This window comes from Capricornis sumatraensis, chromosome 11, assembly GCF_032405125.1.
Source record: "Capricornis sumatraensis isolate serow.1 chromosome 11, serow.2, whole genome shotgun sequence".
Classification (NCBI taxonomy): Eukaryota; Metazoa; Chordata; class Mammalia; order Artiodactyla; family Bovidae; genus Capricornis; species Capricornis sumatraensis.
In genome coordinates this window covers 42,667,884-42,693,554 of record NC_091079.1, presented here as the reverse complement: position 1 = coordinate 42,693,554, position 25,671 = coordinate 42,667,884, and the positions used below count along the sequence as shown (strand labels likewise).

At 41.9% G+C, this 25,671-nt stretch overlaps 1 protein-coding gene across 1 annotated transcript; it reads left to right on the top strand.

The window, feature by feature from the left end:
• Nucleotides 1-8,903: 8,903 nt before the first annotated feature.
• On the top strand, nt 8,904-24,383 carry LOC138088605 (short-chain dehydrogenase/reductase family 16C member 6). Its single transcript, XM_068983924.1, has 6 exons — nt 8,904-9,224; nt 13,574-13,705; nt 15,648-15,747; nt 19,144-19,288; nt 22,761-22,886; nt 24,257-24,383. Exons 1-6 carry the CDS (start codon nt 8,904-8,906, stop codon nt 24,381-24,383), a joined length of 951 nt encoding a protein of 316 aa, XP_068840025.1.
• Nucleotides 24,384-25,671: the final 1,288 nt, after the last annotated feature.

Below are 25,671 nucleotides of genomic sequence, written 5' to 3'. Positions count from 1 at the left end.
ACCATAATATTGTAAGGCAATTAGCCTCCAATTAAAATAAACAAATTAATTTTAAACAAACAAACAAACAAAATTGGGGAAATGATATACCCTGATCATCAACATGCTGAGATGGGTCAACCACTGTTTCCTAGTTTTTCCTAACCGACCTAGAAGTAAAATTTCAGGACACCCTCATAAGGGCTTATGCCTGCAAGTCACCTTAAATGTGTGCCTTCACAGGACTTACACCTTGACTCCAGCCCACTGTGGGATTTGAAAGTTTAGGATGCAGGTTGCCCACTGTCAGTAATGTACACATGGGTAAAGCACAGGCTCTATTATCTGACACTCATAGAGACCACAGAAGGTGTGGGAAGCCTTGAAAATACCAAGAACAGCTTGTAGCTGTTGATCTGAGCTCTGTTGCTTCATCCTGTGTAAGGAGGACTCCCCTGGAATGCAGTATTTCTGCAGAAATGACCCAGGAGCAAATGTTCATACCTGTTGCTCAGAGCCAGCTTCTCTGGGCATAATTTATTCTGCACCCCCCACCCACCTTCAATTAGGGGCTGGAGTGCCGGGAGCCAGCACGGGAGATCCCACCCATGGCAAAGGTCATGAGGAAGAGCCCTGACAGGCAAAGGAAGGTCAGGACTCAAGGCACTCCCCACTCCACCCATGACAAGGTCATGCAGGCAAGGACTCAAGGGGTCCCTTAGATCTGCTCGAGCATCTACCCCCGAAACCAAAATCTGTCTGTTATACTACACTCTTCTGACATTAACAGAGGATATCCCTGATGACCTTTCTCTGGAAAATTAACTTAGAGCTCCAGTTAATAGACTCCTGCATATAAAAGGAGTGTCTCAGGTCAAACCTCTCTGCTGGCAGACTAGCTTCTGTGACAGGATTATCCACACTCTTGCTACTATGTACATGATTATTTACAACCTCTCAACCATAAACAGCACAGAGAGTTTGGAGTATTTTGAAAGTCTTAGTTAGCATAGAGTTTTTCTAAAAATAAAAATCAGGGAGAGGGTGGGATGATTTGGGAGAATGGCATTCTATCACGTATACTATCATGTAAGAATTGAATCGCCAGTCTATGTCTGACGCAGGATACAGCATGCTTGGGGTTGGTGCATGGGGACGACCCACTGAGATGTTATGGGGAGGGAGGTGGGAGGGGGGTTCATGTCTGGGAACACATGTAAGAATTAAAGATTTTAAAATTTAAAAAATAAATAAAAAATAAATAAATTTAAAAAAATAAATAAAAATAAACATAAAAATCATGTTGGTGAAGGGTTTCATTGCTGAGTTAATGATTGCCACCAGGCCTCCATATCCTTAGGCACCTGGGAATATGTTAATCAATGTAATTGGAATGTAGAAAAAGAAATATAGTAGTTTTGATGTTAGCAATACTAGACTTTTGAGTTAATGAATTGTCTCTTTGTTATAAATCACTGTACTCCTCTTTCTTTGTTATAAATCGTTGTGTCCTTGCTATGTAAGGATGTAACTTTATCACTATCTTAAGACTAAGTAGATCTTAAGGGAAAACAAGTTTTCTGATTGACTAACCTTTATCAATAGAAAGAAAGATGGGGCCATAAAATGTTAATCGGTCTCCAGACCAGAAGATATTGTAAACAAATGTAAGACCCTTGTAAGAACAAAGATATGCAAAGAACACTGTCTTTAGATAAGGGTCAGAGCAGCTGACCCTGCGTGACTCTGTTTCTTACATTTATCTCTTTGTACAACTAAAAGTATAAAAGCGGCTCTGGAAAATAAAGAAATGGACCAGTTCCTGGAAAGACTGGTTTCCCCCGTGTCTTTTCTCCTTTTCTGGCTGAATTCCTATCTGGAGCACGGAGGTTTGCCAGGCCTACTAATTTTGCCTAGGCTTCTAAGATCTGAACGGGGAGGCACTTTGTGTCTCCACTCCTTCAGGAAACCAGGAAGACGCCTGTGGCCTACATAGGTGGTGCAAACCCCTTGTCTCAGGGTTTTATTGGTTCTCCGCATAAACCAAGTTATTCAGCCTCTTTTCTCCACTAATTTTCCTACTATACTATTCTTTCCTAATCTCTCTTTATATCTCTAATTAAATAATTCTTTCCTAATCGCTGACTCTGTCCCTGCTTCGAATTACCCTGGATCCACCGGGGCTGGACCCCAGCACTGGAAGTTGTGTCATCTCCAGGGTCTGCTTGATATTTTCTGGTTTTGCTTACTTTGGATGGCGTAAGGAAAGAGGCGGTGAAAGGACGTGGGAGAAAGCCAAGAAGGAGCCTAAGAAACATGCTTGGGGCACTACTGTGCACACCTGTGAGTTCATGGATTTGACCTCGTGACAGGATGCCTCATTTAGCAACAGCTGACACCAAGATTGCAACTTAGCTTAATCCCTGCACAAACCTGGCTCCCACACCCCCCTCAGCAGTGTCACAGTGGAGGCACAGTCTCAACAGCACAGAAAATCTTTCCATTCTGCCTTAGTGGGCCTCCTTATGGATGCCCAGCTGCAGACTTACTGTCATCACCTAAGAGTTGCGGGTGCAAGTGATCAAAATCAATATTTGTATGACACTTATACAGTTTATAGAATGCTTTGTTATATGCGCTCCTTCAATATTTTTAACATTTTGAGAGTCAGTTATTTCTACAAATACATCTTTCATGCTCTCAGCCAACACTCTAATGCAAAGGGCTCAGGAGGGTCTGAAAAATAAAAGAAGATCCTTGTGATTCCAAGTCCAGTTTACTGAACAAGAAACTATATGCAGGCAGTCAAAGGAGCACATATCCTGCACTCAAATCCAACTCCAACTCATACACTGGGTGCCCCCGAGTGCTGTCACTACCTGAGTCACATACTCACTCCACAGGAGCATTTTGGGACTTAGAAAAAACAAGGTAATAGAAAGATGTGATGTGGTTTAAACTTGCTAAGTGTTTGCTCACTATAACGCTTCATGATTTTTTCTAACTACCTGGTTACCATGACTGCCCAAGTACCACCTGGGAGTAATCATTTTTCTCACCAGTGCTTCCTACATCCAGAAGGAAGAATATACTTTACTTGTACTTATTCCCTTTGTCGCATATTCGAATGCTTTCTGCAGCCGGAGAGTGCAGTCTGTTAGTCAGTTCAAGGAACATTTAAACAATGAGTGATTGGAAAAATGTCAAAACTCCTGTCCTCAGGATGGTCCTCAAGCATAACAATCTGCAGCTGAGTTTTAATAATTTTCAGAGAAAGCTACTTGAACTTCAAGATAAATCATCTACTTTGAGGATAAACTTCCTTCCACAGAAAAAGGAAGAGGAAAGTTGAAATTTTGTTCTCCATGTAAGAATTCTGGAATGCAGATCCCCAACTCTGCTCCATGTGTGTTTATTTGTAATAGATGATAAGATAATGGTTGCCTCTCATGATTGTAACATACTCTACGTTGCCAGGGTTGCACCTGAGTCAAAGAGTCTATATAAGTTTGGCAAGGCAAGAATTTTCCATAGCTTCATCTCTTTCCTGAGTGAACACTTGAAATCTGCATGAACTCTTGGTGACTGTCAAGGTAAGTAGAAGTCTCTAAATTTTTCCAAGGATGATACCTTTCAGGATATAGTTAGTATTCTTAACAAATCCAAATTGTTAACAGGAAAGACCTAGAATGTCCTTTCTTTTCCTCTGTCTGAAAGGCAGACTTCAAATTTGCACTTGAGCAGAGCTCAAATGCAAATGCTGCTGCCCATTTTCTTATCTTCTACTGAAAACCGCATTCCCTGTCCCCAACCCTGGAACCAAGCTTTATATGCAGCAATTTCACTCTGCAATCCTGTGTTTCTTTGTCATCTCCTGGAACTGGACTCCCTGCTTCTCAGGTCCAGGGATCATAACTTAGCTTAAAACTCAATGCCTAGAGCCTGTGATACAGAGTGAAGTGAGTCAGAAAGAGGAAACCAGATATCATAGAATAACACATATGTATGGAATCTAGAAAAATGATGAACCTATTTGCAGGGCAGGAATAGAGACGCAAACAAGAACAGACTTGGGGACACAGCAGGAGAAGGAGAGGGTGAGAGAAATTGAGAGAGGAGCATTGAAACATATATGCCACCACATGTAAAGTAGATAGCCAGTGGGAATTTGCTTTTTGGTTCAGGGAGCTCAACCCAGTGCTTTGTGACAACCTAGAGGGGTGAGATGGGGTAGAGGGTGGGAGGGAAGTTAAAGAGGGAGGCGACATATGCATACTTACGGTTGATTCACTTGTGTATGACAGAAACCAATACAACATCATAAAGCAATTACCCTTCAATTTAAAAAAAAAAGACTCATGTTCAGTACATACTCATTGAAATCAACAAAGGCCCTGACGCTTTCCTGGGGATTTTTCTTTCTTTTTTTTTTTTTTGGTCCCGTTGGAAACACACACAAATATTTATAACAGTGTTCTGGCAATAATGCTCTTTTCTATCTTTTTTCAGGAGAAGGCAATGACACCCCACTCCAGTACTCTTGCCTGGAAAATCCCATGGACAGAGGAGCCTAGTAGGCTGCTGTCCATGGGGTCGCTAAGAGTCGGACATGACTGAGAGACTTCACTTTCACTTTTTACCTTCACGCATTGGAGAAGGAAATGGCAACCCACTCCAGTGTTCTTGCCTGGAGAATCGCAGGGATGGTGCAGCCTCATGGGCTGCCGTCTATGAGGTCGCACAGAGTCAGACATGACTGAAGCAAATTAGCAGCAGCAGCAGCTGTCTTTTCTCGGTGGAAAATTCTGGCTGGCCAGGGCTGACAGCAAAAACTTTGATGAAGCAAGAACAGATGAAGGGAGCCTGGGTCACCCACTCTAGCATCTTCACTTGAGTTCTAGAAAAATCCCCAAATTAATTCCTCAATGACTTGAAGTAGATGTAACACAACAATAATTCTTTCCACCAGACTCAATTTTTTTTTTTTTCTTTACTATATCTCTTAGTGCTTGGAGCTTAGCTGTAAGGTCACTATGTGGGTTCAGATTCCATCTTTGTCATTTTTGAGTGTGACTATGGACTAGTTGGCTAAGCCTCTCAGTAACACTGTTCTCTCAACTGTAAGACAGGGTGGCCCTTGGAAGAGCTAATTGAATCAATGCATGCAGAGACTTAGAACTTGGCTGGTGTGTCAGAAGATTCCAAATCTATTGCTGCTGCTTTTATGATGATGATGCTACTTCTTGTTCTTTCTTCAAGAAGCTCTGGTCTGGTTTTTTGTTTTGTTTTTTATCAAAGTAGTACAGTTGACTTACAATTGTATAGAAGTACAGCACAACTTACTATGTTGTGCTAGTCTTGGCTGTACAGCAAACTGACTCAGTTTTACACATATTCTTTTTAAAATATTCTTTTATGGCTTATCCCAGGAGATCAGATATAGTTTCCTGTGCTATTACAGTAGGACCTTGCTGTGTAGTATCCATTCTAAATATAATAGCTTGCATCTCCAGCCACAGATTCCCAGTCCATCTCTGTGCCTCCCTTGTGCCTCTTGGCAACCACAAGTCTGTTCTCTATGTATGTAAGTCCGTTCCTGTTTCATAGATATGTTCATTTGTGCCATATTTTAGATTCCACACATAAGTGATATCATATGGTATTTGTCTTTCTCTGTCTGACTTACTTCATTTAGTATGATAATCTCTAGTTGCATCCAGGTTGCTGGCATTATTTCGTTCTTTTTTATAGCTGAGTTGTATATACGTACCACTTTTTATTCATCCATTCATCTGTCAACAGACATTTACGTTGTTTCTATTTATTTCAGTTCAGTTCAGTTCAGTTCAGTCGCTCAGTCGTGTCCAACTCTTTGTGACCCCATGAATCTCAGCACGCCAGGCCTCCCTGTCCATCACCAACTCCCGGAGTTCACTCAAACTCATGTCCATCAAGTCAGTGATGCCATCCAGTCATCTCATCCTCTGTCGTCCCCTTCTCCTCCTGCCCCCAATCTCTCCCAGCATCAGAGTCTTTTCCTGTGAGTCAACTCTTCGCATGAGGTGGCCAAAGGATTGGAGTTTCAGCTTCAGCATCAGTCCTTCCAAGGAACACCCAGGGCTGATCTCCTTTAGAATGGACTGGTTGGATCTCCTTGCAGTCCAAGGGACTCTCAAGAGTCTTCTCCAAAACCACAGTTCAAAAGCATCAATTCTTCAGGGTTCAGCTTTCTTCACAGTCCAACTCTCACATCCACACATGACCACAGGAAAAACCATAGCCTTGACTAGACGGACCTTAGTTGGCAAAGTAATGTCTCTGCTTTTGAATATGGTATCTAGGTTGGTCATAATTTTCCTTCCAAGGAGTAAGCATCTTTTAATTTCATGGCTGCAATCACCACCTGCAGTGATTTTGGAGCCAAAAAAATAAAGTCTGACACTATTTCCACTGTTTCCCCATCTATTTCCCATGAAGTGATGGGACCGGATGCCATGATCTTCGTTTTCTGAATGTTGAGCTTTAAGCCAACTATTTCACTCTCCTCTTTCACTTGCATCAAGAGGTGTTTTAGTTCCTCTTCACTTTCTTCCATAAGGGTGGTGTCATCTGCATATCTGAGGTTATTGATATTTCTATTTATTAGCTATTATGAATACTGCTGCTATGAATATAGGGTTGCATGTATTTTTATGAATTATAGTTTTGTCTGAGAATATGCCCAAGAGTGGGATTGCTGGATCACATGATAATTCCGTTTAGCTTTCTGAGAAACTTCCAGTCTGTTTTCCATAGTGACTGCACCAACTTATATTTCCACCAACAGTGTAGGAGCTGTGGTCTGTTTTAATGTGGGTTTTAAGGATGACCACGTTAAACTTCTACATGAAATAATTGTGTAAGAATGTTCAAGTATAACAGAAGATGATTATCAAAAATCAAGGATACATCATCAAAAAGAAAAAACGCTCCATTATTTTATTTTTTAAAAGGTAGGTCTGGGAAAATCAGCTCCAGAAAAAGCCTATTTGGATGTTAAAGGTCTGGACTTCATTCAGGAGACCTCTGTCCTCAATCTTGACATTTCCTATTTTATTAGCTGGCTATGTGGCATTCAGTAAGTCTGGGTGCATGTGTGCTAAGTCACTTCAGTCATGTCTGATTTTTCGCAACCCCATGAACTGTAGTTTGCCAAGCTCCTCTGTCTGTGGGGATTCTCCGGGCAAGAATACTGGAGTGGGTTGCCATGCCCTCCTCCAGGATCTTCCTGACCTAGGAATTGAACCTGTGTCTCTTAGGTCTCCTGCATTGGCAGGCAGGTTCTTCACCTTTAGCTCCACCTGGGAAGCTCTTGAACAAGTCTACTCAATCTTTTTTGTCTCAGACCCCTCACTATAAACCAGTAGTAACTGTACCTGGTTTGACTCTGTCAGAGGGATATTATAAGGATTATGTGAAAATATAGAGCTTCCCAGGTGGTGCCAGTGGTAAAGAAACCAACTGCCAATAAAGAAGACTGAAACATGGGTTTGATCCCTGGTTCAGGAAGATCCCCTCAAGGAGAGTATGGCAGCCCACTCCAGTATTGTTGCTTGCAGAATCCCATGGACAGGGGAGCCTGGCGGGCTAAGTCCATAGGTCAAAGAGTCGGACATGACTGAAGAGACTTGGCACCCACACGTGCATGTGAAAATATAAAAAGATTTGTATTGCAAGAAATATTACTTCTATATTAATTTCTATTAGATATAAGATCATGAATTGAGTTCCTATAATATGCAGATGACACCACCCTTATGGCAGAAAGTGAAGAGGAGCTAAAAAGCCTCTTGATGAAAGTGAAAGAGGAGAGTGAAAAAGTTGGCTTAAAGCTCAGCATTCAGAAAACGAAGATCATGGCATCCGGTCCCATCACTTCATGGGAAATAGACGGGAAAACAGTAGAAACAGTGTCAGACTTTATTTTTTGGGCTCCAAAATCACTGCAGATGGTTATTGCAGCCATGAAATCAAAAGACGCTTACTCCTTGGAAGAAAAGTTATGACCAACCTAGATAGCATATTCAAAAGCAGAGACATTACTTTGCCAACTAAGGTCCATCTAGTCAAGGCTATGGTTTTTCCTGTGGTCATGTATGGCTGTGAGAGTTGGACTGTGAAGAAGGCTGAGCACAGAAGAATTTATGCGTTTGAACTGTGGTGTTGGAGAAGACTCTTGAGAGTCCCTTGGACTGCAAGGAGATCCAACCAGTCCATTCTGAAGGAGATCAGCCCTGGGATTTCTTTGGAAGGAATGATGCTAAAGCTGAAGCTCCAGTACTTTGGCCACCTCATGCGAAGAGTTGACTCATTGGAAAAGACTCTGATGCTGAGAGGGATTGGGGGCAGGAGGAGAAGGGGACGATCGAGGATGAGATGGCTGGATGGCATCACGGACTCGATGGATGCGAGTCTGAGTGAACTCCGGGAGATGGTGACGGACAGGGAGGCCTGGTGTGCTGCGATTCATGGGGTCGCAAAGAGTCGGACACGACTGAGCGACTGAACTGAACTGAGTAGAAAAATGACCATGTGACAGTCTGGAGTCTTGGTTTAGGAGTCATGCAATGTATGTCTTTCGCTGTGAAGCTTTTCTAGTAACTTGAGATCTACCTGTAGAGCAAATTAGATTTCCTGTAAGGAAGTGCCCTGCAAGTTGGAAAGATTCTTGTCAACATAAAATGTTTTCATTCTTATTACTTATATAACTTAAACATTCAACGATGGTAGCAGTTGTTGCCCAAATATGTATTTTGAAGAGCTGATGTCTCAAAGGTAAATTCCCCTGGACTAAGTGTTCTATGTGTGTTGCAATTGTGATAATGTCATGAATTTATCAGTTACTTTTTTCCTAATTAGGACGTTACTTTCTTCAGTGAATCAATATGAATGTGGTTCTCGACACCTCCATATTTTTGGGGAAATTTCTATATTATTTTTTAGAATCTTTATTTTACAAGATAATTCCCAAGAAGAAAAAGGATGTTACGGGAGAGATTGTCCTTATAACAGGAGCTGCAAGTGGACTTGGGAGGTTATTGGCTATCAAATTTGCCAGGCTTGGAACCATTTTAGTTCTATGGGACATTAACGAAGAAGGCAACATGGAAACGTGTAGAATGATCAAAGAAAAGAGGGATGCGAAAGTATTTGCCTACACGTGCGACTGTAGTAATAGACAAGATGTCTACAGAGTTGCTGATCAGGTAAGCTGACTGGTGTTCTTACCTCTATGCCCAGGAAAAGGACTGCATCTAATATGTGCTTTTGCAGAAAGTGGAGAAATTTTGTTGTACACTACTTTTCCTATGCCTTTCGCTTGAGTCTGCATGTCAGAAATCTGACTTTGTAGGGACTTCCCTGGCAGTCCAGGGGTTAGGACTCCACTTTTAGTGCCAGGGTCGTGGGTTCAATCCTTAGTCGGGGACTGAAGCAAAAAAAAAAAAGAACCTGAATTTGTGACCTCCAGAAAAGGAAACAAGAAAACAATGCAGCTGTAAATTTGATGAGCCTTTTGACCTGTTGCCAGCTGCTTTTCTGGTGACTCTTTGCCACCACAAGTCTGTAGAAACTAGAACTAGCCCTGTCTAGCTACCTGTCCTCTCTAGGTCCTTGTTCCTTGTTCATCAGTAAAATGAAAAGATTGGACAAGATGATCTTCAAGAGGACACAGTATTAGGTCTCTGTATTGTATGATTCCAGCATACACCACTGTCACCTAGAACTGAGGGTAGAAAGTAGGGAGGATGGGGAAGAAGCATATTTCTAGACTACATTTCCTCTTAGATTTAACTTATGGATGTTCGTTCTAACTTCACACTTGTCATCGTTCAGTCGCTAAGTCATGTCCAACTCTTTGCTACCCCATGGACTGCAGCATGCCAGTCACTAAGTACTGATAAATGCTTTAATTATAATAGGTATTTATTGTGTAATTACCATACCCTTTAACAACAGTCCAGCCCTCATGTGGTGTTTTAGCCATCTGCCGTGGGTGAGGTGCACTGAAGATAAACACAGACCGAGAGAGAGAGCAGAAAGCGTGTCACAATTCCGTGAGACTCACAGTTCCCTGGGGAGGACACGGCATACCACACAGGGCCTCCAGGGGACACACTGGGTGCATCAGGAGGCAGGTGAGAGAAAGGGCATGAACCAGAGCCTGCACCGCGGTTTCTCCAAGTTGGAACAGGTGAGGCAGGATCAGCCAGCTTAGGATTGACGAAGAGGAACCACGTGAGCAGGATCTGGGGCATAGGGGCTGCCCCTTGCCCTCTGATACCTGACGCTGGGGCCATTAGGACAGTGTACATACGGTAGCCTATGGGCTTCCTAGGTGGTGATAATGATAAAGAACCCGCCTGCCAATGCAGGAAATATAAGAAACACAGGTTCGATCCCTGGGTTGGGAAGATCCCCCATAGGAGGGTATGGCATCCCACTCCAGTAATCATTCTTGCTTGAAGAATCCCATGACAGAGGAGCCTGGCAGGCTACAGTCCATGGGGTTGCAAAGAGGTGCACATGACTGAAGCAACTTAGCACGCACATATGGTAGCCTGCAGCGAGAGCCTGGTGGGGAAGGTGCTGGACTTGTAAGCTTAATGGGCTGATCAAGATGGGGAATGCCCTGGCCTCTAGCCAGAGCCTCAAAACCAAGTGAAGATAGAGCAAGACAAAAAACTATATTACAAGTAGCTACTGTTCTGAGCACCTTATGCACATAATAACTCCTCTAACCAACACACACAGCCCTCTTGAGAGTATACTGTTAGCATCCTTGCCATTTACAAATGAGGAAACTGAAGAGTAGGAAGAGTGTGCAAGTTGCCCAAGATGCTGAAACCAGTCATGGGCAGAACCAAACATGCCCAGGACAGGAGTGGGGCGGTCAAAGTCGTTCTCTTCTCTGCTATGTGACCAGAAAGTGTCCACGCAACACAGTGTGATGACAGAATATCTGGGGGCTGTCCATCCCTCTGGCAATCTATGTAGACACTTATCTTCTGAACCCTCCTCTTCGTTTTCTGCTTCAAAGTCCTTTTTCAATTGTTCGTTGATTTATTTTGGGGTGCACTGGGTCTTTGTTGCTGTGTGTGGGTTTTCTCCAGTAGTGGCAACTGAGGACTGCTCTTTTATTGCAATGTGTGGGCGGTGGCTTCTCTTAAAGCAGAACACAGGCTCTAGGCCACAGGCTCAGTAGCTGTGATGCACAGGCTTCCTGCCAGGCATGTGGGATCTTCCCAGACCAGGGATCAAACCTGTGTCCCCTGCATCAGCAGGCATGGATTCTTCACCACTGGACAACCAGGGAAGTTCTTTGACTTCAATTACTATTGCCTCCTTCTTTGTTGGGATCTCATAGGATTTGCTCTTTATAATCCATCACCAACTAATGAGGATATAACCTAGGGATTATATATAGATCCCAGGGGTATTCTAGAACAGAACAAGTGGACTCAAAATCAGGTCTTATTTTGCCAAAGCAATGTGGCAAGAAAGGTTCACAGACGGAGGTCTTTGGGGCTAGCTCAGGGAAGGAGCCTGCGGGGGAGTGGCGGTCCCAGGACCACCACTAAGTCACAGATCAGGACTCTGAAATTTGCAGCGTCATCATATATAATCTTTTGTTTTTCAACTAATTTATTTTGATTGGAGGATAATTACTTTACAATATTGTGATGATTTTTGCCATACATCAGCATGAATCAGCCACAGGTATACATGTGTCCCCTCCATCCTAAACCTCTTTCCCCACTCCCTCCCAACCCCATCCCTCTTGGGTTGTCCCAGAGCACCAGCTTTGGGTGTCCTGATTCATCCATCGAACTCACACTGGTCATCTATTTTCTATATGGTAATGTATATGTTTCAGTGCTATTATCTCAAATCATCCCACCCTCATCTTCTCCTACTGAGTCCAAAAGTGTTTTTTACATCTGTGTCTCCTTTGCTGCCCTGCGTATAGGATTGCCAGTACCATCTTTTTAAATTCCATATATATGCATTAATATACAGCATTTGTCTTTCTGACTTACTTCACTCTGTATCACAGGCTCTGGATTCATATATAATATTTATAGTAAAGTGGGCACAATAACATTGTCTGCTCTAGTGATGACAGGAAGCCAAGGCATAGAGCAAATTAATGACAGAGTAGAACCAGGGTTCCATCCACCTGGAATCAAGACCCCTGCCACATCCCCAGCAGTGACCCACCAATGTGTCAGCAATAAAGACACCCTCACAGTCCTCTTTCTTCTATCAAAAGCACTGTAATTTCCATCACCCCCAATGAATCTTTCCCTCTTGTTTAAAATTTCCTTGCTGTATAGTAGAAAATGAGGCCAAAAACTTTAATCGAAAATTGTCTTTTCATCATTTGAATGTATCTTGGACTTTTCTTTGCTTACAGTCCTGTAAATAGAATTCTTCTAAGTCAACCATTTTATTAATATTGACTGTTCTGTATAATTTCCATTACTTAGTGACTCCCAAGAAACCCAAATAGTAATACTACCATTAGACTTTATCTACCAGAATGTCAACAAGCCATGGACATTATCCAGACCCCTGAAATTTATAGGAAACTTCAATAACAGCATTCTAAAGGTCTCAGTAAAGGGACTTTCCTAGAGGTCAGAGGTTAAGACTCCAGGCTTTCACTGTAGGGGACTTGGGTTTGATCCCTGGTCAGAGCCAAGATCCCATATGCCATGGGGCATAGCCAAAAAAACAATGATAATATTTTTAAAAGGGCTCAGTAATTTTCCAAAATTTGACTAAGGTAACTTTCTCATCTCCACCACAGAAACCCAGTACACAAATGAATTTTTTGTTGGAATAACCAGCGTCATGCCTTATTCCTAAATGTCCAGGTCCAATCACTTATTTATATTTGTTAGTGTGTCTGTGTGCATGTTCACATATGTGAGATTTGTTAGTTACAGAAGTAATCATTTTGACCACAGAGAAGTAAATCTAGGTAAAAAGAGCTTTTACTTTCTTGTATGTGTGTCGAAAACTGAGTGAGAATCACTGTGATTCTTCCCCAAAGCCAAAAGCTATCCTTCGGCAAAATCTTAACTTCTGAGAACCTCTGTTTCCTCATCTATAAACTGAGATCAGAACGCTTTCCTAAACTCGCAGTGAAAATTAAATCCTATTACCTAGATAAAGTTCTTCTTAGCTCTGGGTCCCTAAGACTGAGGGATCTTCTTGGACAGGATGATGGTGACCATTAGGTTTTTCTTAAATATTTAAGAAACAGAGACAGCACCTGGCATTCACCTCTGGCAAAAAGGGACAGTAACATGACAAAAATAGGAGGCAGAGAAAATACACTGCAACACCCAGTCATCTCTGCACACACACAAAGATAGGCAAAACTGGCAAATCAATCATAAAGCTACTTTAAATTTGCTGAATTTCTATGAGAGAGATAAAATAGCTGTGTTTAAAGAAACTACTTGAATAAAGTAAAAATAATAATAATAATGGCATGGAAAAATAAGTCACCTAACGTAAATGAATTATTTGCCTCGCTTCTGCACAGGTTAAGAAGGAAGTGGGCAATGTGACCATCCTCATTAACAATGCAGGGGTCGTGACAGGAAGAGAGTTCCTCAAAACTCCAGACCACATGGTGGAAAGATCATTTCATATCAACGCCATGTCTCACTTCTGGGTAAGTCTTCTCTTTTTTTCATTTTGTTTTGTTGGTGAATATGAGAATTTCATGTAGCTCTATAAATGGAAGTCACTCAGTCGTGTCGAACTCTTTGCAACCCCATGGACTGTAGTCCATGTGAATTGGCCTGGAGAATTCTCCAGGCCAGAATACTGGAGTGAGTAGCCTTTCCCTTCTCCAGGGGATCTTCCCAACCCAGGGATCAAACCCAGATCTCCCGCATTGCAGGCAGATTCTTTACCAGCTGAACCATAAGGGAAGCCCGAATTCTATAAACAACTAGTCAACCATTTATCTGTTGATAGACCATTTGTGAGTTCCCATTGATAGACTAAGCAGAACTCTTGGCCTATCCAGAGTTGGAGGCAGAGGTGGCTATGGGCTTGATGGCCAAAACATCCTTTGTTTACTGGTATTATTGTTCAATTGCTGAGTCATGTCCGACTCTCTGCGACCCCATGGACTGCAGTATGCCAGACTTCCCTGTACCTCACCATCTCCCGCAGCTTGCTCAAACTCATATCCACTGAGTTGGTGATGCCATCCAACCATCTCATCCTCTGTCGCCTCCTGTGTCTCCTCCTGCCTTCAATCTTTCCCAGCAACAAGGTCTTTTCCAGTGAGTCCATTCTTTGCAACAGGTGGTCAAAGTATTGGAGCTTCAGCTGCAACATCAATCCTTCCAGTGAATATTTAGGTTCGATTTCCTTTTGGATTGACTGGCTTGATCTCCTTGATGTCCAGCAGTGGCAGACATTCCTGGTCCACACCACAGTCTGCTAGGTGCCTCCATGCTTTTGCTGTATGACTTTGAACTTCTTTCAAAATTTTATGGGGAACCAAATATTTCTTGTAAATTGACCCAACTGAATATTCTTCTAAAGTCTTGAAGTCTTTTAAGTTGACACTACAGAGTAACACAGTTACTGTTGATATTAAAAGGTTGTCCCAAAGGTAATTTTTAAAAATTGCAAAAGGCAATGCAGGTGGAAAAACAAAGTCCAAGTAATTGGCAAACCTGTCCAAAGTTCAAAAATACTAGTTCTTTTTTTTTTGTAACAATAAAGTTATCATTTATTGCAATTCAACTGAACACATATTTGCCGTCTTCATAACCTGAGCTATTTTGTGGAAATAGTGATAACTGATCTAATCTATAACCAGGGGGAAAACATTTAAGAAGTACAGTCATCGAACTTTTGCATAAGAAAAATGGAATCTTACAACAAATACAATAAAATAAAGACAAGCAAATCTGACACCTGTTTGTATTACACCCCACATGTGATCAAATCAGGGAAAATAGATACATCTATTTATCAAACACATGTCATTATTTCACAGAGTTACCTTGATTGTACATATATGTAAACCTTTATTTGTATCTATGTCTTTGATTAAAATGATATTCCCAAAGTTTCATTGATGTTTTTAATGACTAAATGCTTCCTCAACATTTACTTGCATTCCTTTCTCTTCCCTTTAATGGTGGGAATCTGTACATCCAGAACAAATAATGTCTTTATAATATAAATATATCTTCTAGAATGTCTTTAAAAAGCCCTCCACTGACACATAGGGCTAGAAATACAAACAGACCCTTGAAATATCCAGTCCCCTTTTCCCTGTGAGGAAAACATTATTTTCAACTGGAAACAGAAAAATGATAGCAACATAAGAGATGCCAGTTGGATCCCTCGGTCAGGAAGATCCTCTGGAGAAAGGAAATGGTAACCCATTCCACTATTTCTGCCTGGGAAATCCCATGGACAGAGGAGCCTGGCAGGCTGCAGTCCATGAGGCCACAAAGAGTCAGACATGCAAACACCAGGTGTTAAACAAAAATTTATTAAGTGAGCTTGTAAGGTGATCACATACTTGAGCAGAAAGAATAATAAATGAGTAATGAATATTGACACAGTGTGTTTATATTTTCCAGACTTGTAAGGCCTTCCTTCCTGCCATGCTTGAAGCTAACCATGGTCACTTAGTCTGCATTTCAAGTTTAGCAGGAATCGTTGGGATCAATGGGCTGTCAGGTGAGTGCTCCACCGGTGACTTTGTATCTCCAACTCACAGCACCCAGAAGTCAGGACTCTTCTAGGCGTGGAGAACTCTTCTGCACCAAGGGGAAGTCTCTAGTACATTTGGCTCTGTTTGTAATGCCAGGATTCCTTCCCATTTCCCAAATTTGAATTCCACATGTAAGAGATATCATATGCTATTAGTCTTTCTCTGTCTGGCTTACTTCACTTAGTATGCCCATCTCTAGGTCCATTCATGTTGCCGCTCCCCTCCTCTATATGAAATAACAGTGGCAGGACTTCCCTGGTGGTGCAGTGGTTAAGAATCTGCCTTGCAATTCAGGGGATGTGGGTTGGATTCCTGGTCAGGGAACTAAGATCCCACATGCCATGCAGCAACTAAGCCCATGCACCACAATTAGAGAGTCCACAAGGAAAGACCCCGCATGATGTAACTGCAACCGGAGGCAGCCACATACATATATTTTAAAATAATAAAATCACTCTCTTCTTAATAAAAAATAACACACAGAGAAAAAATGAACCTATTGGCTTTGTACTGTTCTTGGGTTAAGAGAAACTGAAATCGTTTTCATTTTGTTGTTTGTATGCTGGAGAAGCTCTGCTGCTGCTGCTAAGTCACTTCAATCGTGTCTGACTCTGTGTGACCCCATAGACGGCAGCACACAAGGCTCGGCCATCCCTAGGATTCTCCAGGCAAGAACACTGGAGTGGGTTGCCATTTCCTTCTCCAATGCATGAAAGTGAAAAGTGAAAGTCAAGTCACTCAGTTGTGTCCGAACCTCAGCAACCCCATGAACTGCAGCCTTCCAGGCTCTTCCACCCATGGGATTTTCCAGGCAAGAGTACTAGAGGGGATGCCATTGCCTTCTCCAGGAGAAGCTCTACACAGTCACAAAAACAAGACCAGGAGCTGACTGTGGCTCAGATCATGAACTCCTTATTACCAAATTCAGACTTAAATTGAAGAAAGTAGGGAAAACCACTAGACCATTCAGGTATGACCTAAATCAAATCCCTTATGATTATACAGTGGAAGTGAGAAATAGATTTAAGGGCCTAGATCTGATAGATAAAGTGCCTGATGAACGATGGAATGAGGTTTGTGACATTGTACAGGAGGCAGGGATCATCCCCATGGAAAAGAAATGCAAAAAAGCAAAATGGCTGTCTGAGGAGGCCTTACAAATAGCTGTGAAGAGAGGCAAAAAGGAAAGGAGAAAAGGAAAGATATAAGCATCTGAATGCAGAGTTCCAAAGAATAGCAAGGAGAGATAAGAAAGCCTTCTTCAGTGATCAGTGCAAAGAAATAGAGGAAAACAACAGAATGGGAAAGACTAGAGATCTCTGCAAGAACATTAGAGATACCAAGGGAACATTTCATGCAAAGATGGGCTTGATAAAGGACAGAAATGGTCTGGACCTAACAGAAGCAGAAGATATTAAGAAGAGGTAGCAAGAACACACAGAAGGACTGTACAAAAAAAGATCTTCACAACCAAGATAATCATGATGGTGTAATCACTCATGTAGAGCCAGACATCCTGGAATGTGAAGTCAAGTGAGCCTTAGAAAGCATCACTACGAACAAAGCTAGTGGAGGTGATGGAATTCCAGTTGAGCTATTTCAAATCCTGAAAGATGATGCTGTGAAAGTGCTGCACTCAATATGCCAGCAAATTTGGAAAACTCAGCAGTGGCCACAGGACTGGAAAAGGTCAGTTTTCATTCCAGTCCCAAAGAAAGGCAATGCCAAAGAATGCTCAAACTACCACACAATTGCACTCATCTCACACACTAGTAAAGTAATGCTCAAAATTCTCCAAGCCAGGCTTCACCAATACATGAACAGTGAACTTCCAGATGTTCAAGCTGGTTTTAGAAAAGGCAGAGGAACCAGAGATCAAATTGCCAACATCCGCTGGATCATCGAAAAAGCAAGAGAGTTCCAGAAAAACATCTACTTCTGCTTTATTGATTATGCCAAAGCCTTTGACTGTGTGGATCACAATAAACTGTGGAAAATTCTGAAAGAGATGGGAATACCAGACCACCTGACCTGTCTCTTGAGAAACCTGTATGCAGGCCAGGAAGCAACAGTTAGAACTGGACATGGAACAATAGACTGGTTCCAAATAGGAAAAGGAGTACGTCAAGGCTGTATATTGTCACCCTGCTTATTTAACTTATATGCAGAGTACATCATAAGAAATGCTGGACTGGAAGAAACACAAGCTGGGATCAAGATTGCCAGGAGAAATATCAATAACCTCAGATATGCAGATGACACCACCCTTATGCCAGAAAGTGAACAGGAACTAAAAAGCCTCTTGATGAAAGTGAAAGAGGAGAATGAAAAAGTTGGCTTAAAGCTCAACATTCAGAAAATGAAGATCATGGCATCCAGTCCCATCACTTCATGGTAAATAGATGGGGAAACAGTGGAAACAGTGTCAGACTTTATTTTTGGGGGCTCCAAAATCACTGCAGATGGTGATTGCAGCCATGAAATTAAAAGAAGCTTATTCCTTGGAAGGAAAGTTATGACCAACCTAGATAGCATGTTGAAAAGCAGAGACATTACTTGGCCAACAAAGGTCCGTCTAGTCAAGGCTATGTTTTTCCAGTGGTCATGTATGGATGTGAGCGTTGGACTGTGAAGAAGGCTGAGCACCGAAGAATTGATGCGTTTGAACTGTGGTGTTGGAGAAGACTCTTGAGAGTCCCTTGGACTGCAAGAAGATCCAACCAGTCCCTTCTAAAGGAGATGAGCCCTGGGATTTCTTTGGAGGGAATGATGCTAAAGCTGAAACTCCAATACTTTGGCCACCTCATGCAAAGAGTTGACTCATTGGAAAAGACTCTGATGCTGGGAGAGATTAGGGGCAGGAGGAGAAGGGGACGACAGAGGATGAGATGGCTGGATGGCATCACTGACTCGACGAACGCAAGTCTGAGTGAACTCCAGGAGTTGGTGATGGACAGGGAGGCCTGGAGCGCTGCGATTCATGGGGTCGAAAAGAGTCGGACACGACTGAGCGACTGAACTCAACTGAACTTGACGCTGTATAGAGCTATAGGAGTGGAGTGGCCACAGAAAATGACTTTAAAGTATGCTTTCTCTGGTAACTTAGATGGTAAAGAATCCGCCTGCCAATGCAGGAGACTCAGGTTTGATACCTGGGTCAGAAACATCCCCTGGAGGAGGGCATGGCAACCTACTCCAGTATTCTTGCATGGAGAATTGTGCACTTAGGACACGACTGAGTGACTAACACTTTCACTTTGCACCCAGAATAAGCCGAAAGGGAAGGGAGTTTCCATTTTCAAAATAATTCCATGAATTAACTTGTCAAAGTCTGTTGCTAACAGCGCCTCACTCTGTTTCAGATTACTGTGCCAGCAAGTTTGCAGCTTGTGGCTTTGCGGAGTCGCTCTACTTTGAATTAAAGCTACTACAAAAAAGTAAAATTAAAACCACCATTGTTTGCCCCTATTTTATCAAAACTGGAATGTTTGAGGGCTGTTCAACCAAGTAAGTGAAATCTTACAGTAATCTTTGCTCTTATGATAATCTTCCAATATAGGTAATTATCATCTTTCATTTTGAATTTTTGAAATATGAAAAGTAAAATAAAAGACATTGGTTGAATGCCTGAGTTAGTCAAAGAAAACATTCAACCTGCATTAAATTAATGAGTTTACTCCATTTAAGGACAATAATATGGTTATGAGCATATGGTATTGTGAAAACATAAACTTAAATTTCTAATCAGAATATTACAATATAACAGAAAAGTTGGTAGTGAGAAGTTATTAAAATCTTTAGCATTGTTGTTGAAGATAATTTTTTTTCTAAAAAGAATGCTGAAGTAAAAATCATCCAAAAGATAAAATATTTTGAAAGATTGACTGATATATGTGGGGAAGTATTGGAGGATGATATAAGTTTATATTTGGTAGAATAGACCAAGGAAGAAACAAACACAAAGACTTTTATACAAAGGAGCCAATCAGTGGAGTATATTGAAAAATATAGACATGGTCTAGGGCCAGTGTAGTTATTACAATTGCTAAAAAGGGGATTGACAGGAACCAAATGCTATGAATCAGCTATATCTGTAGGAAAGAGAGACAGCCAACAAAAAGCTGTCTAAAAAGCAATGAGGCTATTTAGAGTCTAAGGAAATCATAAAATTAAATTAAAAGTCTCAAAACAGGTGATGGAGTTGACAGTACAGCAGGGAAAAAGCTCTCACAAAGAAACATCTACCATGCAAGTCAAAATTAGCAAAGACAATCATTTAAAATATTTGGAGATTGACCAAAGAGTATGCAATCCATTGAGAAGTATTTATTTAACAAAACCTACAGAAATTTGGTAAGAATTCTGAGAGGCCTTGGCACTGGAACCAGGAACTACACTCATCCTCCATACAACAGCTCTGCCTTGCAGAACAGCTGTTTCAGGGGCTTGGCAAACCAGTGGTAATTCCCATGTCTCTGGAGGGGCTTACAAGTGGCTTGGTGGTAAAGAACCGGCCTGCCAACGCAAGAGCCACAAAAAACTCGAGTTCGATCCCTGGGTAGGGAAGATCCTCTGGAGGAGGAAGTGCAACCCACTCCAGTGTTCTTGCCTGGAGAATCCCATGGGCAAAGGAACCTGGTGGGCTGTAGTCTGTAGGGTCACAAAAAGCGACTGAGCATGCAGCATGCACGCACACACCCCAGTCCCCAGAGAGGGAGAACTCCGCTGGATAGTTGGGCAGCACTTGAATACTGAAAGATCCCGATTTCTGTGGAAGGCCTCCAATGAACGGATACACTCAGTCAGACAGTGTTTGCTCCTCCACCTCCAAGGTAGGAAAGGCCTGGGGAGAGGCTATTGTTGAAGAAAGCAGTTCCTCTTCCCACAGCTCTTTGTTGTTGGAGCAGCAGTCATGTGGCAAAAGACCAATGTGTGGTAGACCTATACGACAGTAAAAATTAGCAGACCCCAACCCCCAGGTTCTGGGTGCTGGAAGACCCATACAGGCTGGTAACAGCAGCTGGGTGGCAGCATCACTTCCTACCATTCCCCCAGACTCGGTTTGATATCTAAGGTGAGAAACCCAGTGAAGAGTCATTTTCTCATCACCCAACTCCTGCTTCATAACAGGAGTTCTGACACACAAGGTCACAGTCAGCAGCAAAGACTGGCATCTTTCTCCCTCTGCCATTGGATAAAACCATAAATCAGAACACTTCAAAAAAGAAAAAGAAAAATAGCACTACCAGCTAGCACACTATAGCATAAGAGGTAGATAGGATACAAATAGAGGCAGACCAGCTAGAGGCTTAAGAAAAAGAGGCAGTCAAAGACTGCCTGCTTAAAACCACAGTTTTCCTGGATGGAGTCCTTCCAGGAATGACATCAGAAGCCACACCTTGGAGGAGAGATAGACCTCATGGAACTAGTTTCAGCCAAGTGACTGAGGAAATAAACAAGCAAACAATCGCAAAGGACAGTTATCCAGAGTTGCTACCATATGTCATCTAAAATGTTCAGTTTTTAATAAAAAAGTATGATAGGCAAATACACAGAAAAGTGTGACCCATACATGAGAAAAACCCATAGGCAATGGAAATTGCTTTGAAAAGGACCCAGATGTTGGTCTTAGCAGACAAACTTCAAAGCAGCTATTTTAAATCCATTCAAAGAGCTAAAGAAATCCATATTTTTAGAATGGAGATGTTTCATCAAATATTAATAAATACAGATTTTTTTAAGCAAATGTAAATTCAGGATTAGAAAAGAAGAGTAAATGAAAAGGAAGATGCACTAGGGCAGCTCAGCAGTAGATTTGGGCTGGCAGAAACAAAAAAGTGAACCTCAAGACGAACGAACAGAGAATATGCAAGGAAGAGAGAGCGTAAATGGGAAAAGAGGAACAGATCGTCAGAGAAAGCTGGGACACCTTTAATCATATCAACATACACACAGGAGAGTAACAAAGAAATAACAGAAAAGATTAGAAAAAGCATTTAAAGAAACGATGGCTGAAAACCTCCCAAATTTAATGAAAAACATTATTTACATATAAATGGCAACCCACTCCAGTATTCTTGCCTGGAAAATCCCATGGACAGAGGAGCCTGCCAGGCTACAGCCAATGGAGTTGCAAAGAGCTAGACACAACTAAGGGATTGAGCACACACACAAAAATAGAATTTTGAAGAGGGGTGTGGTTCAAGAAATACAGAAGCATAATGTAAAAGTATAAAATGTCAAAGTAATGTCTAATGGGAGCTTCATTACATGCTCATCCCATTTCAACTCCAGTTAATTTTGCAAACATCTGAGTTTGCTTACAGTAGTGACAATAGTGTGCCTAAAATAAAGCCACATTATACATGCTCAGGAGCATTTTCCTTTGGGTAAAATAATTTTGCAGTTCCACTTCTTAATAGTATACAGCTATCTGATGTTTGGGCTGAAAGAGAGAAAAGAAAAATATGAAAAAAAATCTCAAAGCACTTCCCTCCCTAGATCTAGACCATCACAGAGGAGAAAATCAATAAAGGCCAGGAGTTCACTCCAGGAAATTAGAGACGCTAGCTTTTGTTTACTCACTAAGTCATGTCTGACTCTTGTGACCCCACAGACTGTAGCCCACCAGGCTGCTCCATCCATTACATCTCCCAGGCGAGAATACTGGAATGAGTAGCCATTTCCTTATCCAGGTGATCTTTGCGACCCAGGGATTGAACACGCATCTCCTGGGGCTCCTGCATTGCCAGCGGATTCTTTGCCACTGAGCCACTGGGGAAGCTGGAAACGTGTTAGCACTGGTCCCAATATGATCATGAGAGAAGACACAAGGCTTTTTCCAATATTTACACATGATTTGCATACTTATAGACATATGTTGATGACCTGATATCTAAAATTTAATAATTAGTGCTCACCATGGCAGCAAAAAAATACCACTTTAACAATATAACTTTTTGTGATTTTTTTATTCCAGGTATCCACTTTTGTTGCCATTGCTGAAACAGGAGTATGCTGCCGAAAGTATTGTAAATGCTATTTTAGAGGAGCAGTTGTACTTGATAATACCCAGATTCTTGCATATTGCATTGTTCCTGAAACAGTAAGTGAATAATGACTTCTCTATCATTTTGGTTGTTTGTGAACAAATTGCTCTCATCATTGCTACCTCTTTTACCAGAAAACAACCTTGTATCTTTCTTAAGGTTGAAGGAAGAATAATATCTAAATAATGCCAGGGCAACTTATCGGACTAATTCTAGCTGTGCTTGGTTATTCCAGACTTTGAGAAAATTCAGAAACTGTTGGTTCTTACAGAGTGCTAAGTTGCTCCAGTAGTGTCTGAGTGTTTATAACCACACAGATATAGCCTGCCAGTCTCCTCTGTCCATGGGATTTTCCAGGTAAGAATTCTGGGGTGAGTTGCCATTCCCTTCTCCAAGGGAATCTTCCTGACCCAGGGACCAAACGCACATCCCTTATGTCGGCAGGTGGATTCTTTACCACTAGCACCACCTGGGAAGCCCTCTTAGAGAATAGAAATTATTAACTTCAAGAAAAATAAATAGAACCCCAATGACAGGAGGTGAATTCTATCAGTTCAGCTGACATAAAATTCTATTTTGAAAACAAAGGACCAATAAACTCGAGTGCATTGCCAAAAAATATTAAGGATTTTTGGCAAGTTCCTCACTTCCTCTGGTGAAAGAGGACCTGCAACTTCATGCTTAAAGTTCCAGAGTCTTTGTGAGTGCATTTAGGCCAGGCCCACTATCTTCTCTGAAGAGAAGAAAGAACAGCGTGTAAGATTCATCGAGTGTCTACTTGGGCCAGACTCGGCATGACAGCCTTACGTGGTTTATCACACTTCGAGTAACTGAGGCTTAAAGACAGGAAGTCATTTTTGCAGGATTAAACAGCTAATGGGGCTTCCATGGTGGCTCAGATGGTAAAGAATCTGCCTGCAATGCAAGAGACCTGGGTTTGATCCCTAGGTCAGGAAGATCCCCTGAAGAAGGGTATGCAACCCACTCCCAGTATTCTTGCTGGAGAATCCTATGGATAGAGGAGCCCTCAGGCCCCAGTCCAAGAGGTCGCAAAGAGTTGGACACAACCGAACAACCAAAATACACTTTGCGGCCTGAGCACTGGGACTTTTCAAAGCTCTGTAGACAGCATTCAGTGCCCGTGATGCAACATTTCTGCGTTTGTCCCTCTCTGCAGTGACATGCACAGTGTGAGGCACAAGAATTCACACGTAATCTTTACAAAGATATTTCTCTTTTGTTTATTTATTTGTTTGGCCGCAATATGTGTTATGCGGAATCTTAGTTCCCCCGCCAGGGATGGAACCCACACCTCCCGCAGTGGAAGCCCAGATCCCTAACCATTGTGCCACCAGGGAATTCCCTGAAGATGTCTCTTTGACTCCTTCTAAAGCATTCTGAATTTTTTTCCTCTGCTTTTCTCTAGAATAATATCTCCAAACATGATGATCACAATGGCTGAGTACCTTGGAATGGACATTTCCCTGGCTTCATTTATAGAACGAGAGAAATCAGGGGAATTTCAGACCAAAACCGGGAGGAAACAACAGTAGCTAAAGCTCCAGATGTGGTAATAAGTGTCATGAGGAACAGCCACCGGAAGTCTTGTTCACGCTCAGAGCACTCCAGCCTTCGAGCAATGACCGAGGCTTCCAGAAGTGCTCACCGGGACATAGCTGACACTCTCACAATCTCCCTAGGCATTCACATTACATACTCAACAGTTTCCTGTCACTTTTTAGTCTGATTTAAAAAAAAAAGAAACACTGCAGCCATTCTAATGTCAGAGAACTCAGAGAATACAGTGTATTAATAAAAACATATTAATGCAAACTAACCTTAATTTAATTTTTAAATAGAGTAGATGATACTTTTAGAAAAAGAATAACTATAAATAGACTTTTAAAATTGCAGTTTTAGGTTGATAATTTTTAAACATTATATGTAAAGAAAATTTTTAGTACAGCTGTTAAGAAAAATAACACTTTTCTGTGTGCCTATTAATTCCTACTGGAGCTGGATGACCATATGAAGATCCTTAGGGAGGCACTGAATCTGTTTATTCAATAAAATAAGTCCACAACTAATCGTGTTTGTTTGTATCTGAATATGCCTGTAATTCTTAGCTTCTTTATATGTTATGATGTTTCCAGGTGGCACTAGCAGTAAAGAACCCATTTGCCAATGCAGGAGACATAAGAGACTCAGGTTCAATCCCTGGGTCACAAAGATCCCCTGGAGAAGGGCATGGCAACCCATTCCATGTAGCCCTGGCAGGCTACAGTCCATGGGGTCACAAAGAGTCAGACATGACTGAAGTGACTTAGCACACAGTACCCACATGTGCTCAGTCATGTCTGAGTCTTGTGACCCAGTGGACTGTAGCCTGCCAGGCTCCCCTGCCCAAGGGATTCTCCAGGCCAGAACACTGGAGTGCGTTGCGTTTCCTTTTCCAGGGAATCTTCCCAACCCAGGGAATGAACCCACATCTCCTGCATTGGCAGGCGGGTTCTTTATCACTAGCGCTAGCTAGGAAGCCCTCTTCTTCCTTACTCCACAGGGAAAAAAGTACATATTAGACTCTGTACTGCTGGTTTGAAGAAGAGACTTATTTTTATAATTCAGTCAATAAATTAGCCTTAACTGTGATGGGTTTGCGTACACGACATGAGCCACCTCTGTTAAAAATGTATATACTAATTCAAATGTGCACCTCATCTGACAGCCCCAGCAAACACTCCTAAGTGACTCTGTTGAGTTCAGAAATGTACTTGAGCTGAATCACAGGACAGTAATCTAGCTTTGTCTCTGACAGGTCAAGAGCGAGTGATAACAGCAAAA